Source organism: Idiotropiscis lumnitzeri, chromosome 1, assembly GCF_059441095.1.
Source record: "Idiotropiscis lumnitzeri isolate Australia: NSW breed Sydney's pygmy pipehorse chromosome 1, RoL_Ilum_1.0, whole genome shotgun sequence".
Lineage (NCBI taxonomy): Eukaryota > Metazoa > Chordata > Actinopteri > Syngnathiformes > Syngnathidae > Idiotropiscis > Idiotropiscis lumnitzeri.
This window is the reverse complement of record NC_142391.1, coordinates 14,635,338-14,651,499: the sequence shown is the minus strand read 5'-3', so window position 1 is coordinate 14,651,499 and position 16,162 is coordinate 14,635,338. Positions and strand designations below refer to the sequence as shown.

General features: G+C 40.1%; 2 protein-coding genes across 5 annotated transcripts in view; both read left to right on the top strand.

Moving 5' to 3' along the window:
• Nucleotides 1-1,658: 1,658 nt before the first annotated feature.
• Nucleotides 1,659-7,884, top strand: LOC148343350 (cell cycle control protein 50A-like). Its single transcript, XM_088319342.1, has 7 exons — nucleotides 1,659-2,150; nucleotides 3,714-3,833; nucleotides 4,436-4,543; nucleotides 4,631-4,718; nucleotides 4,801-4,944; nucleotides 6,166-6,375; nucleotides 6,820-7,884. The coding sequence occupies exons 1-7, from the start codon at nucleotides 1,902-1,904 to the stop codon at nucleotides 7,011-7,013; spliced, it is 1,113 nt and encodes a 370-aa protein (XP_088175468.1). The 5' UTR covers nucleotides 1,659-1,901; the 3' UTR covers nucleotides 7,014-7,884.
• A 3,877-nt stretch (nucleotides 7,885-11,761) lies between these two features.
• The window catches only part of col12a1a (collagen, type XII, alpha 1a), a 51,511-nt gene continuing 47,110 nt past the window's right edge, over nucleotides 11,762-16,162 (top strand). For all 4 annotated transcript variants that reach the window (XM_088319324.1, XM_088319315.1, XM_088319308.1 and 1 more), the window contains exons 1-3: nucleotides 11,762-11,897; nucleotides 13,003-13,108; nucleotides 16,023-16,139. In XM_088319324.1, coding sequence (XP_088175450.1) covers nucleotides 13,039-13,108; nucleotides 16,023-16,139 — 187 coding nt within the window. In that variant the 5' untranslated portion in view covers nucleotides 11,762-11,897; nucleotides 13,003-13,038. The remainder of the gene's footprint in view (nucleotides 11,898-13,002; nucleotides 13,109-16,022; nucleotides 16,140-16,162) is intronic.

Here is a 16,162-nt window from a genome sequence, read left to right as displayed (position 1 = left end):
ACCGAACTCCTTCCACCCCTGCGCATGAAAAGCCACCCTGCCTACGCTGCCTGGAACATTTTTATTGCATGTTACCATAGTTGGGTTTTCAATATTTAGTTTACTGGGAGGGTTATGGTACCAAGGAATTTTACTGGGTCTCTAGGTCCCTCATCCTCGATAATTCCCTCCTCCCAAACTTCTACCGTAACTTCTCTCACAAGCAGGGAAGAACCGTCACCAAAGCCTCGTCTTAATGGGGGCACAAGAAATGTGATCTTGATCCTTGGAGAGGTATCATCAGGCAAGAAATCACTGGTATAATACCAAATCATTGCTTTTGATTGCATGATGTCATTCTGACTCATTTGCCAATTTTATGAACGACACAATGGCCACATCCAATATTGCTGATGCGCTGACATATACCTTCAACAGGGCCACATGGTTCAATGGGTGGCTGTTACAGAATTTAAAAGAATTTTTTTTTAAATATATGTATATATATATATATATATATATATATATATATATATATGTATATATATATAGCGGCTGACCCGAATAATTGTATTAATTCTAAAATGCAACCGTCAATGAACAAGTGGGTTAGCCTTCTTGTAATTGTGTCAAAGTTTCATATACACTGCGTAAAATTTGCAAATTAACAAACAAATGTTGCTGTAACCTAATTGCTAATGTAAAATTTTCTGGATGCCATTAGGCTATTCAGACCAGATGACTATGCAACGTCTGTGACTTCCATCCAGCCATCATCTGCTCCGCTTCTCGACACAAGAGTCGCTGGTGTGCTGGAGCCTATCCCAGCTATCTTCAGGCAGTAGGCGGGGGACACCCTGAACTGGTTGCCAGCCAATCGCAGGGCACACAGAGACGAACAACCATTCGCGCACACACTCATACCTATAGGGGCAATTTAGAGTGTTCAATCGACCTACCATGCATGTTTTTGAAATGTGGGAGGAAACCCATGCAGGCACGGGGAGAACATGCAAACTCCACACAGGAAGGCCGCAGCCGGGATCGAAACCACCACCGCTGATGTCTCTCACTGTGAGGCCATCGTGCAAACCAGTCGGCAACCGCTCCGCCTAATATTTTTGTTATTATTATTATTATTATTATTATTATTATTATTATTATTGTTATTATTATTATTATTATTATTATTATTATTATTATTATTATTATTATTATTATTGTAGCGTCTTTAAAAGACACACGGCAGACCTCAATTCAGTTCTCGTTTTTTATTCTTACAAAACGGGTCAGGTGGCCGTAACCGATCCGGGCAACTTGTCCTGTCCGCAGCACAAGAGATCTCTCTCTCTCTCGGTCTCTCTCTCTCTCTCTCTCTCTTTCTCTCTCTCTCGCTCTCTCTCTCTCTTTCGGTCTCTCTCTCTCTCTCTCTCCCTCTCTCACTCTCTCTCTCACGCCTCCCGTCTGCGAGTCACACGATACACTAATAAAAATCGGAAACAACACAACTCAGCGAAACACAAACGTCAACAAAAGAACAGATAATCCAATTCGTCACATTATTATTATTATTATTATTATTTTATTATTATTATTATTATTATTGTAGTTTGTTACAGAGTGAAATTATAGGAAATGCCTTTTTGGTGCGTGACAGCGTCAGTGGGCGTCACCTCACTGTGGTGACGTCAAAGCCTATTGACTTTGCTACTTCCTACTTCTTGGTGTAGGATGGAACCATCAAAACTGAAAGAATCGAAGCTATCCTGAGCAACTATTTATATTCCATAGCCTGACTATTTGCCCCACTCTCGGAATTTTGCAAGTCACCTTAAAGTTACGTGTCTTGTTTTTGGTGTGGAACAAAACGGGAACTGAGCGGCTGTCCACAACAGTATTATTGTCTCGAGCGGATTGCAACCATGATGGCGTCGAGCTACAACGCGAAGGAAGAGGACGGTCACCACTCAGGCCCTTCCAGTCATGGCGGCGCAGGGGCCGTGAAAAGCAAGAAACCGGACAACACAGCGTTTAAACAACAGAGACTACCTGCTTGGCAGCCCATCTTGACGGCTGGAACTGTGCTCCCTGCTTTCTTCGTCATCGGTCTCATCTTCATCCCTATTGGTATCGGCCTGTATGTTACGTCAAACAACATTAAGGAGTTCGAGGTAGGTCCAATGTTTATGTGTTTGTGCAACCCTTCCACTGGTCACATTGCCAGGCAGCCCCAGCCTCGTTTAGCCTAACCGCTGAAATTGCAATCGGCCGTGTAGGCCAAAAAAAGCTTAATAGTGGTGAGCCCTTAGCATGCTAGCGTAGTTTGCTCATCTGATCGAGTACGCTAGTTCAGTACAACATGAACATACAGTACATAAAACGAGGAATGACGTGGAATCGAGTGTATGTCCGTGTGGTTTTTGTTTGAATTGTATGAAATTTCGTTTTTTAATCATTTGGAATAAAAATAATTTCAAGTGTTGATACTCATTTAAAGACAAGCAACAGAAAATAGAACGTTTGGTTGATGCTTACTCGGTGTGTGGATTAATCTGTGCAAGCAAGGACACGCTGTTCTATTTATTTTTTTTGTCGTTGTTGTGTTCTTAAAACGTTAGCAATAGTTAATCTCTTGCTGCACAGACAAATTGGTCAAGGAAGTACTGAGCATAGGGAATCGCAAACAATACTCAGGTACTGTGTTAATTTACGAACAGCTCCACACCAACTTGTCACCTGCTACCAACTCTCAGTTGGGCTTAAAGGGACAATTTGCGATCTTAACATTAGCATTTATATAATGATTTGCATGTAAAAATGACATCAGAACTAAAATTAACCCCCTAAAATATTCTGTAGTGATTTAAGTTTTTTTTTTGTGATTAGAGTTATGATAAGGCACGCCCCCTTCTGGAGCTCTGCGTGTTATTTTTTTCTAGTTTCCGTGTCAACAAACAAACAAAAGAACATTAATTATTAGGAGGAACGTGTTTTTTCTTAGCACTGTAAATGAGTATATTTTAACAACCTAGATGGGTTATGTTTTATTGTTAGGTTTGTGGCAAATGAGTCATGTGATTTTACTTTTGAGTGCTGAGATGTCCAAGTTTATAAAAGTAACACTTGGTTGTGGTTGTGAGTGACCCTGAGGCACCACGTGTGTCCTCTCTGCTTGATGTCAACCATCTTTTTACAAAAACAGTTTTGATTTTTAATAAACAAGAGTTCAAGAGTTAGCTCACTAATGTTGCCATATTGAACAGTAGACACTACAAAATATTTGTGTACCACAACAGGACATCGTATGTGGTGTTCCATCAGACCACACAGTAGACCGTGTGTGCTAACTACAGCTAGCTGTTGACCTATGTCAGAAATTACATCGAGCATTAGCCACAACGTGCTTCCATTTTAGATGCTCGTTTATCACTTCCGTGCTGCCATGAAAGGGAGGTTTACATCGTATTAAGTGATTTTGTGTGTACCTGGACTTTTGGATTCATTTGCTAACGCTAACATGGGTTCGCCATAAAACACAATTACCCACAATTCTTCTATTTTACATAATGATGACCCGAATTACCTCAAATGCACATGTGCGTTGCAGACAGGCATATAGCCAGCGGGAGACAGAGAATTTTGTTCGCAGTCTCTGATACCATCTGTGTCAAAACATCCTGAAGGTTATTCTGTGTTTTATGTGGATATTTTTTATATACTCACCTTTCTTTCAGATTGATTACACTGGTGTGGATGGTTCAAGCCCATGCTTTAGCTGTGCCAAAAACTTCAGCTGGGACAGCACAACATCCTGCTCGTGCTCTGTGAATTTCACGTTGGAGCAGCCTTTTGAGGTTTGTTCCACCTGCTACTCCTTTACTCTGCTCACTCTTAATGAATAATATATGTCTGGGTCCAGTATCGATAGTGTTGCTTTCAATGTGTCGAAAGTGGAGCAAAGCCCAGTCTCCAGTATTGAAAGTGATGCTTGGTCACTAATGTAAGTGAGGGGAAAAAATCTATATGGACATAAAATGTCCATTAAGATCCAATTTTAGTTTATGTAAACGGAGACTGAAGGTTGATGATTGATTCCTCTAATTTTAAAATCTTCAAAATATTTACTGAAGATTTTACATTATTTTTAACAGTGTTCATCATGAACATTTAGTTTTGTCACATATAGTACTTGTTTAGGGCTGCCACAAATGATTATTTTACTAGTCCACAAATCACTAACTGTATGCACGATTAGTTGACTAATCGGATCATATGTTCATCGCACCAGCAAGCAGCTGCTCTTGTATAACCATCATTATTTGACATCTTAAATTCTTTAATTTAAATACAAATTAACGATCACGACGAAGATTCTAGTACATTTAACTCTGATTAGATTTTGCACCTTCTAACAGCATCCCTGGCATGTTTCTAAGTGATGGTTTTCTCTTTCCAGAGCAACGTCTTCATGTACTATGGCTTATCGAACTTCTATCAGAACCACAGACGCTATGTGAAATCCAGGGATGACAGCCAACTGAATGGGGATCGCTCTGCTTTGACGGTAGATTTTAAAGATGTTGTTCTTTCTTCCTTTTCTGCCAAGATTTTTTATCAAATAATTTAATTTAACATTGATTGCACCTTACAGAATCCAAGCAAAGAATGTGAGCCTTATCGCACCAGCGAAGGCCTGCCTATTGCTCCTTGCGGAGCCATAGCTAACAGCCTCTTCAATGGTAACAACAAAAAAGCAGCATGGCCCCCTTGTGAATGCTCGCAGCACTGATGTAACAAGCAATATCTTTTTGTCTTTTGCAGACACTCTTGTCCTCTATCATGTTGACTCCAATGGGACCAAGATCAGCATCCCTCTGGTAAAGAAAGGCATTGCTTGGTGGACAGACAAGCATGTGAAGTTTAGGAATCCTGGTGGAAACGACAACCTTACCATCGCATTTCAAGGTAATTCTAGCTCTCTGGTATTTTATTTAAACTTCCTGTGACTTTATATAAAGAGTGTAGTTCGGTTGCACTTCAGTCACTTTTAGCTGCATTGCTTGGAGCTCAGTGATAAGTCAGTCGCAATTGCCCCCGTTAACCTGTGTACGAAGGCGCTCAGGCAATTAGTGGGGGAAGAGTGCCTTCTGTCCATGCCGAAGTGCATTACTCGGCACTGTTTTAGCCACAACCCTGAAATATCAAGAAAAGTTAAATGGTGGAAAACTAACACCATGTCGCCACAATTCAGTATTACATGGTTCTCCGTCTTTGCACGTTTTCAGCAATTATCTTCAACCATTTACCTTATTTTTATGACCATAAGGCCCACTTAAGTGCGATATTTGATGGAGGGGACACCTAATAATGCGGTACGCTTTGTGTGTGCACTGAGTTTCAAAATCTGTAAATGTTGTGGTGACTTTCTTCAGTGCTCTGTTTGACTGACTAGGAGCATTGCCTGCCAACACACTGCTTATATAGGCGAAAGGCGGACATGACTGAGGACAGCATGCAGACGTAAAAGTGGTACCAGTTGGTACTGTAGCCCAGCAAATGAACTTGGAGCTAGCAGTCATTCCAGAAAGCTTCACAAAGGAACTCCAACCATTAGACATCAGTGTAAACAAGGCGTCCAAAGTGAAATTGCGGGCAGGGTGTGAGCGATGGATGACAGATAGCAAACAGCCGAACACAGCTTTACTTAGCTTTAATTCAATTTGTGAATGGATTGTGGATGCTTGGGCTAACCGTGAGCCACGTTAGCCACTAATGTCTGCTTGCACTGTTTGAGCTAAAGATGGCATCATGTTTTAGGAGCCGCATGGTAACAAAACAGACTGTCACTGCCGGGAGGGAACCTGTCACGTTAAATACTTCAAAAAAGTGCAACGAACTCCATTTTGCTCCCGTTGGCTTTTTAATACATACGCTAACATTTTTGCGTGTATACATGTTCCTGTTTGTTTTAAACTGGCATGTTTTTTTCCATGCCTGCGCCCAATAATACAGTGTTACATTATATGTATGTGTTAAATACGAGAGCCCCCATAACTGAGACAGCGCCTTTTAATACGCGCCTTATGGTCATGGAAATACAATATAATGAATTTAGAAACAAATATCTTCAGTAATTTTGCAAGGAAGGTCTTTAGAGATGACTATTTTGGTCACATTCTTTCTCAGGTACTAACAAGCCAGTGAACTGGAGAAAGCCGGTGTTTGAGCTGGACCCAGACGACCATGATAACAATGGCTTCATCAATGAGGACTTCATTGTGTGGATGCGCACGGCCGCTTTACCCACTTTCCGCAAGCTCTATAGGATCATCCAGAAGAAGTCGAGCTCAACCCCAACCCTAGCAAGCGGCAGATACATCTTGGACATCACCTACAGTATCCTTTTGTACACTAGTCAGCACAGTTGCAAACAAAGGCCAGCTTGGATTTTAAATTGTGCGTGTTTATTCTGCTTTAAGGTTTGGTTTGTAAAATTTGTTTTTGCATCAATGTACAGAAGACCAAGGAGAATGGTTGTTGTCTTTAGGAGGGCTCTCTGCATCATAATTCTCTTTTTTGGATTCATATTTTTCATTTAGAAAATATTGTGCTATCTTATCAAATAAAAAAATGCAGCATTTTTGCGGGGGATGGAAAGGATAATTGGCATTTCAATTAATTTCAATGGTGGAATAGGTATGATTTATGAGTAAATTGAGTTACGAGGTAAGTAATGCCCCAAATGTAATTGTTATTTCAACACATTTCAACACAAGTTACTTTTTAATGTGGTATTTCCCCCAAAGCTGCAGTTATATTTCCTTAACGTTATGTCATCAGATTACCCTGTCCTGAGCTTTGACGGTCGCAAGCGAATGATCTTGAGCACCATCTCCTGGATGGGAGGGAAGAACCCATTCCTGGGCATCGCCTACATCACAGTGGGCTCCATTTGCTTTTTCCTGGGCGTTGTTCTGCTCATCATCCACCACAAATATGACTCGCGCAACAGCGGCGCAGATATTCCGAACTAGATTGCTCTGGTGTAGCGCCCATTCTGGACTGCTTGACGGTTCCCGTGAAAATACACTGGTCATCTGTAAATGTATGTTTGTGCAAGAGCAGTTGTTGTCTGACCTAAAGCTGTGTTTGAAGGCAGAGGAGAATGCCTGAGTCTTGACTGCTTCAAGTCGGCTGCTGCAAATGTCAATTTCAGTTTAAATTCTTTTTTTTAAATGTTCTATTTATGTGTATATCAAAGGATGTCTTGTATCTTGGCACAGCTTTGCGAATGGCTTAATTATTGAAGGGCATGTTTTATTGTATGTCCACTTTTGTCCATGTCGTGTGTGACAAAATGTCCTGCTTTATGAATGTACTATTACATTACATTGACGTACCTCTGGGTTTGAGATGTTGAAAATGGGAAAAAAAAAACTTTTCTTGTCACCGTCAAACTTGGTAAGCGTTAATGTTAGAAGGATGCTCTAATAATGACCAATTACAAACTGTCTCTGCTCCCTTTCCACCGTTTTGAAATGTCCAAAAGCAGACAATGTTTATTCATGCATGCAACTAACTTAACACTCCATTGTTACCATGTCTCTGAGCTTCCCGTCTGGTTGATATGTGGTAAGGGTTTTTATGGTTAAATTACATTGCACAATTATGTCAGTGTTGACCAAATGATTTGCACTTCAAATAAACTTTATGTTGTCCATAGTCAGCGAGGGTACGCTTCAGATCACCCTTAATAGGATTAAGTGGCAGGAAATGAAACGGTGACAACCTTCGGTTTTCCTCCTGTTTGAAGATACATTGTTAAAATCTCATGTCTCTTGTTGAATTGAAATGTGTGGGCTTTTACAATGATCACACGTTCCAATTAAATAATTTGTCAATGTCTTTGGGTAGTTTTATTTAGTTTCCACATCCATTGTTTCATCTATTTATAAAAAAAAGGTTGGCCCAAAAGTCAACTGTGTTGAAAGGAGACTTTGTATAGTATTCATATTCTTACGGGACAAAGCTATTTATCAGCTAGAAGTACACTGGTAGTTTGTTTTAAAACGTAAATAAACATGATGCAAACGGGAAACCCTTAGTCCTGACTCCAATTAATGATGGCCACATGGAACAATTATAGTTGATTTCATGTATTTTGTAATAGAGGGTGACACGCAAGTGTATTTTCACTCTCGTCCCATTTCAGTCCCACAAAAAAAAAAATCCTGTCCCTGTGAAAATGACTCCCACTCCTGTACTGCTCCTGTTTTCAGAGGTCAGCTACATAAAACAACAAAACTAAAGTTTGTCGCCCCTTATGGACTCTCCTGCTCCCGTTAACCTTTTATCCTGTACCATCCCAATCTGGTGATTGAGTAAAATTGACTTCCTGACATCCTGCGGGATTCATGAAAAAAAAAAAAAAGGTGTATGGCTGAAAGTAGTAGGCTGCACTTGTCTGTCATACATCTGAAAGCAGGCCATTTTGAAGTTTAAAACCGTATTGTTACAATGTTTGTTCAGATACACATGCTTCTTGAGGAAATGTTTATTCTCGTGGGTTTGTTGTGTGATATTTATTGTCATATGGCTTTTTAAAATATGCAATAACAGAAGTCGGCCAGCAGATACCACTATTTTGCATGTAATGAAAACATCCATCCATCTGTTTTCCAAACCGCGTATACTCACTTGGCTTGCCCGTGTGCTGAAGCCAATCCTATTGGAGGAAAGTTATTATTTTGTTAACTTTGTAACCTAAACTGCCTGAGCCGTAGCAACAAATCCAACCGCCACAAGATTTGGGTTCAACATTAACTACAGCCTACTTATAAACAGTATTTATGAGGATATTAATAATAGTATCCTTGGATTTGCTCTAAGATGGCACTGCAAGGACAACTTTGTTTATAACACAGATATAATAAAATAATCTAATATAAAAGTAATTAATTTGTCCCCCAGAATATACTGTAAAAATGCAATATATCAAGAGATTTCAATTAAATAGTACTTAACTCTGCCTCACAGTTCGGAGGTTTGCATCTTCAGTTTATGACACAGCTTTCTGGAGTTCTCCGGCTTCCTCCCAAAAACATGCATGTTAGGTTAATTGAAAACACTAAATTGCCCATAAGGCGGAAAAGAAGTGTGGTTAGTGTGTGCCCTGTGATTGACAAGCGACAAGTATTTTGGCATGTTCTACGCTCACTACTTAGTGACGTAAGCACGCATGCGAAGGATATACGAAAGTTATGTTATAGGCAATAAAAGTTCGCACACGTACGCCGGAGTAGAAAAGCAGAGTTTGACATTATTATAACCTAAAACATTACACTCAGTGAAATGTGCAAACGACAAAAATTACCTCCAAACGCGTCAAAAGCACCACTACCAACTGTTTGAGTAATAAGAGACGAGAGACGGCAGTATACATTCAAGCATACCTGTATTTCCCTATTCTGACCACGTAACCGGCGCCTCCCACCTGCTACTGGGGTATACCATTACAAGTTTGGGGGGTGGGCGGGGGGGCAGCTAATGATCCTTAAATAAACCTCTGTTAGCATCTCTACCGCGGCGGTGTCGTGCATTTTCTTATGGGCGAGGGACAGAACGGGGTCGGGGCCCGACAATTTTTAGGAATAAGGCCGGAAGGTCGACGGTCGAGGCCGGAACGGTACAGAGCCGGAGGGCAAGGGACTGACCGGCTAAAAAGGGTCAAGTGCCTAGCTCTGGTGTAGAAAATGGATGAATATTACATAAATAGTTTTTAACCAACAGATGTCAAGATCTCAGTGGCATTTCATTCCTTTTCTAGAGCGGTGTTAAAGGTCAGAGATGCAAAAGAAACAAGAAGCGATTATGTACACGTAATCCATTTTTGTGGTTTTATTTTATTTTTTTCACATGCATGCACGTGCGTGCACACACACAAAAATACACACTTTCACGCACAAACAAAACAAACTGTTCCCATCAAGAGATGATCAAGAGTGAAAAGCCCTAGCCAAACGTTTGTGTCTGTGGGCACATATTTTACTTATGACACTTTTTTAGTACCTTGAGGCTTGTTTGTAAACACACATGCCACAAGTCCTTCCATTTATGATGTGCAAAATACGCAACTATCAAAAGTGCATTGTTACGTACATTGTTCAGACTATAGAGGAAATGCATTGCAGTCTCAGCATCTTTGGATCCATATCAATAGGACCAAAAGATGTCACGTGTCGACAAGCTGGTGTGAAAAACTGATTTTAAAGGTGACATGATGTAGGATGGGGCTTTTTTTTTAAATCCATTTTACACATGTAGGTGTACAATGTTCAACATTTGCCATTCTTTTCCAGTCTAATATACTTTGCACTAATATAGCCAAATCGCACGGCAAGCTTTAGACTGCAAGATTTGTTTTCCCAGATACAAAAATGTGTTGTAAAAGGAAAGTGTCCTCGTCAAGTGCTTTCAGGGCACCATCACCATGCCATGACAAACCCAAGGGTACAATATGAGCTCAATTGTTTTATACATTGTATGTTTTTCCCCATTAATGAAGTAAACTCATATGGCGCAAGTCAACAGTTAATAATAACATCTGCGAGTGTTCTGTTGGAGTGTTCACCCTTTAATCCTGTTTGAACAGGATGGCAATACTTAGTCATCTGAAGGGTGGATCAAATATCTGATACGCAAAAATCCCTCACTCAGACTTGATTTGACATGTCTGCTAAAAAACACGAGTCTTTATTGTTTCCCGAACTGTGGCCTATGTATCAAATTAAAAAACGCCAAATCTTCTTGTAAGCATCCCACCCCAAACACCCCCTTTTCCAATGACCATCCCCTCTGCTAGGCCGCTATCGCACACAGTATAGTAAAACCACTATAGTACTCCTCACGCCAACATCTTATTTCCTTTCACCATTAAGGACACTTTGCCATTTTTTGCCTAAATCTAATGTAATTATTAAGCGTACTGCATCTGTATTACTAGGCCATTGTACACCTCACAGCACACACCTGTGCTATGTACGTCATTCAAAGCAATTCTGAATCGACCATGACAAAAAGAGAAAATATGTATATAAAAGACATCCTAATTGCCAGATATGCTTATTATTAAATGTGTCGCCGATTACAAATATTTATGATTGCAGAAAAGTGCTTTTTGTATGCACAAACCTTGGGTTGCTTTGTATTCACGTGCAGTTTTAGGTTTTGAGCTCTAGAGCGCACCAAAGAACAACAAGTCAGCGACACCATGCGGAAAGAACGGCTGATGAAGTCCTTGCACTTTCTTTAACTAAACTGACATTTTCACAAACGTCCAAATTCTCATGAAAAGCGGCCAATGAACTAAACGCTCTTCGTTTGATTACATCGGTGGAGATGCCTGAAAACATTCTGCGCATATTAGCTCAAGGCGATAGATCACCGAAGAGCCTGTCGGTTTTTTTCAAAGAGTAAACATTTTGACTCATCTCTTGACACATATCCAAATAAATTGTATTTCTAAGCTCGTACAACCCCCGCAGTGTCGTCTGGCCAAACTACTGTGAGGTCACATTGGCGCTGGAAATTTAATAAACCGCCAGACCAATGGAATTTGAAGGAAAAAATGTAATTTCCAAGGAACCGCGCCGTCCCAGCAGGGGGACATAGATCAAGTAACAGGCGGGGAAATTCGTCAGCGAGCAAAATGATGGTAAATTGAGAGTTGGGAACTGCCCCCCTATTAAGTAGCCGGTGTTGGAAAGAATCTTCCCACTTGGAAGGAAGTTTTTCCTCCTTGGACATCTGCTGCTGGAGCGCGCAGGAGGCAGAGAGGAGAAAAGGAAGGTGCACACAAGGAGGCTTCACGCAAGGCTCATCCGAATTCTCATCGTTCCATCTTTTGGCTTCTTCATTGGGTGAGCCGTCCAATTTCTTTTGAATGACTTTGTGACAGTTTATTCCTTAGTAGACCAAGAGCGCGTTATGGATTTTTGAGTCGTCTTTATTCTTTTACTCATTTGCAAAATAATTTTAGTCATTTGCAAAAAAAATTGAAACTGTCTCTATCTATCTATCTATCTATCTATCTATCTATCCATCTATCTATCTATCTATCTATCTATCTATCTATCTATCTATCTATCTATCTATATCTATCTATCTATCTAGCTATCGATCTATTTTTACAGCATAGACATTTTACAATTAATTAATCTAATTTGAATTTTTGGAGAAGACGAGGGGCTCGCGTTTTAATTGGGCCCCACAGTGTTCAGAGCTGTCCTTCTTTTAAGACAATCTAGTGTATATCCTTTAAGTTCATTTTATGTGCAGTGCATTTCTATTTAGTATAATATTTAAATAAATAAATAAATAAATAAATGAATGAATAAATAATGCCCTCGAGATTAAGCCATAAAATGTTGCCAGTCTATTCATAGCTGCTCAAGCAAAGCATCTATGATAAACACCAAGAAGATAATGGAAGAAATCTGTTTTATGGTTGGGCCGCATGATAACCTTGTGTTTCGCACGTTTGCCTCACAGCTCTGATGTTCTGGGTTTGAATCTTGCCTCTCGTCTTACTGTGTGTATTTCTCTGGATGCCCTGGCTTTCTGTGCATGCATGTAGGGTAACTGAAGACTATAAATTAGCCATGGGTGTAGATGTTGTATTTTGTCTATTCGTGGCAGGCGACCAGTCTATTACCCCACAGTCAGATGAGATAGACTCTAGGTCATAGACCTTATTGAAAACGAGCAGTGTAGACGACTGATGGATGTTTTCAAGTAATGTGGTTTAAGGGTCGAATTAATAAATGTCATATACAATATTAAATTATTGTGTCTTAAGTTGGCTGTATCCTTTGGGGTCATAACCTACAGCCGACCGTGTCTGTGCCAAACTGCTTCCACTTGGACGGCTTCGAGCGGCCAATTAAATATATCCATTGCATGCAGTATACATACTCGCCACACGAGGCGCTGTTGACTAACCTTGAATGCCTTGCTCTTATTCAGACCCATTGATGCCCTGCTAACCCTCAAGGGCGCAACATGAAGAAAGGGCTGACTCTGGCCGTGGCTGCGTTGTTTGCAGTTCTGATATCCTCCATCGATGCTCAAGGTAAACTAAACACACCCGCCAATCACTCTAAGGAGACACACTTTACCCTTTCTCTCTCTTTTGCTCCTTCTTCTCTTCTTTGACCAGTTATCACCAGTTGTTAATGTTGCAGGGAATAGCCCTTTATTTTAATGTCACTGACTATATGACAATGTGTAATGGTGAAGTCAATAAAGTTGTTGTTATTCTATGTGTATTCCTGACTGTGTGAGCCACGTCCATTGTGGTGCATTCCTTCAGATTTAAATGCCATGACTCAATGTTGGATCACATTTAGGCTGCAATTCAAAGGATTTTCAACTATTCATAGTAAATGTTACAATCTGGAAAATAGTTGCAAATAAACAACCCATAGATGTATTCCATTTCTAACTTCTAATTAAATGTCTTAAAACCGCAGGGCAGACACTGAGACATCATCAAATGTAATTGTATTGCTTAGTGTTTCACTATTAAATATCTTAGTTGGTCTTTGCTATTTTCCATGGTGACATTAGATACATTCCAACTAATAGGACACTGGAAAGAATGATTATACAATTGTAAAATAGTGTTTGCATCAGAAATTCTCCGTGTGTTGAAGTCATCACATTACTTACAACAGTGAAAACAAATCGGCAAGATTTAAAAGACATCAAGCACTTCATTGGGGGGAAAAAAAGCATTAAAGAGAATTTCGCTACCATCATGAGTTTACTAAAGTTTGGTTAGCTGTATTGATGATAGAAATTAAATGATGGAGTCATTCTGAGTGCTTACTGTTTGCTAGATTATATGAATGTTATTAAGATGTACACGCAATGTCATTCGTTATAGGTTGTGAAGAGGGAAAATGAAATGTGACTTTAGACACAAACATGTATTCAAAAATCATGTCAAATATGGTATGGAAACCTTGTCATTTTTTCCTTCCTTATAAATATTTCTGGCATTTGGAGTGGAGTCTAAGCTCTCCTCTCACACATCTCCGCTAGCCGAATGGAAAGATGAAATAGGAGAATAGCAAATGAATCCTCAGACAGCACAAAGAGCCTTTCTCGACCTTCTTTGCGGGCTTTTGCGAAAATGCTGACTTGCGAAACGTATGGAAAGCGAATATGCAGTAATGTTTAATGTCAGCACATGTTGCCGAATGACTTTGGCATTTTTCCCTGCCTCCTTGGGAGGGTTCCGTGTTCTTTCCCCCCTATCCCTGGACTCTCCTTCTGGCAGTCGCGCAAACCAGGGTGGCTGGATGCCTGGAGACTGAGGTTACTCAGAGAACAGTAGCCAGACACATAGCGGGTGTCCTTTATTAGGAGCTGATGGGACATAACACCAACAGCCACAAGTTCCTAAAAACACCCCAGAGACCACCTTTGGTCCTCTAGTCTATTCAAACTCCAGGAAAAGAAACTATACGTCAACAAAGGTCGTAACGGTTGCCAGTGAAGACTTCCCTGAGCGATTTTTATTTCGCTATTTCCTGAACACACACGCATATTCACACCTCCGTACCATTGTTGGAGCAGTGAACTCATGGAGAAACGAGTGGGGACACGGTCCATCGGGGTTCCTTGAGTTTATAATCCAGGTTGGTGATCCTCCAATCCCAGTTTTTACCTATTTGATGAGCTCCTCTTCGTCATCTGCCTTTCATTCAATGTGTCCCAAACTATGGCTTCCTTCCCCCAAAGTGTATTATACAATGATATTCATAGAAAACTTTTATTAACATCTCCTTCCTAAAATTGTCTGCATGCTCCCTTCTCTAGCAATGTTTTTTTTTCTTTTTTAATTACATTGCTATAGTACGTATTAAAAAAAAAAGTCATTCTAATTCATTGATCATAATACATTTTCTAACTCACGGCCATATTGGCACATATCACAGCATTAATGATAATTATTAATAACACAACTCATGTGAAGGACAAATGAAACATTAAGCACTTTGAGACGACTTTGATGCATGCCGATTTTCACACTTCTATCGATTAACATTGATCTACATTGTAGGCTTTTAGACTGACACCTATAAGAGAGAATATCATTGTAAAATATATTTGTCATCTGTCTGTGTGGTCCCAACTGTACATGGAGAAGCAAGCCCATCAAAGTTGTTGAGCCGAACAACTTTCACATGTACATCATGCATGACGCTATGATCCAAAAAATGTCCTCTGTATGTTTTTTTTTTCCTAAAGACTACGTATGTATTGCACATGTAGAAAACATGTTGATGTTGTCAGTGGAAAAAATACACAAGAGTCTCATGCGACGCTTTGTGTATTCTTTTTTAAAAGGTTTGCAATGGATGCGTGCCACCGGCTGGTATAAGGCCTCTTGAACCAAATAAATAACATTGAATATGTTTATATACTGCGTGTATATAAAACATATGGTGTTCAATTGTGTCAAGACTTCAAAACGGCATCTTCAGTTCCATTGTATAATCAATAACTTGCAGTTGAGTTGTGTTTTTGTCATGCTGGGATCAACTTTGTGGTTTAAGTGGTCGTTGCATGCATTGTGATGACTGCACTCAGCATGTTATTTGGATGGTTCACGTTCATGTTTGCACTGTGGTTATGTTTGAGTCGTGCACATGTTATGTATGCCAGTGCTTGAGTTGTTGGCTTCCATGGTTGAGCAACTCAAGCAAATGCCATTTTTACTCCGAAATGGCTTCTCTTACCATTTCTAGTGTTGTCACATTTCTTTACTCGTCACGTGACACATGGACATGAGTGCTTTGTGTCTGTGTCTCCCCAACAACGAAACGAGCTCACTTCAGCCGTGAAGTGTTTGTCGTTGGGATCAATGTGAATGCTTGACTAGAAATGACATCTTATGTTTGATCAAAAATATTTCCATAAGCATACATAACTTTTATATTTATTGTGTTTAATACTGTTTCATCTGTTGTTTCCAGTGGATCCGCCCTCGGACTTGAACTTTAAAATTCTAAATGAGAACACGGTGGAAATGTCGTGGGTAAGGCCCTCGACAGTCATCGATGGCTTCAGAATACAAATTGTTTCAGAGGCAGGTCAGTAAAGGCTGCATATTTTG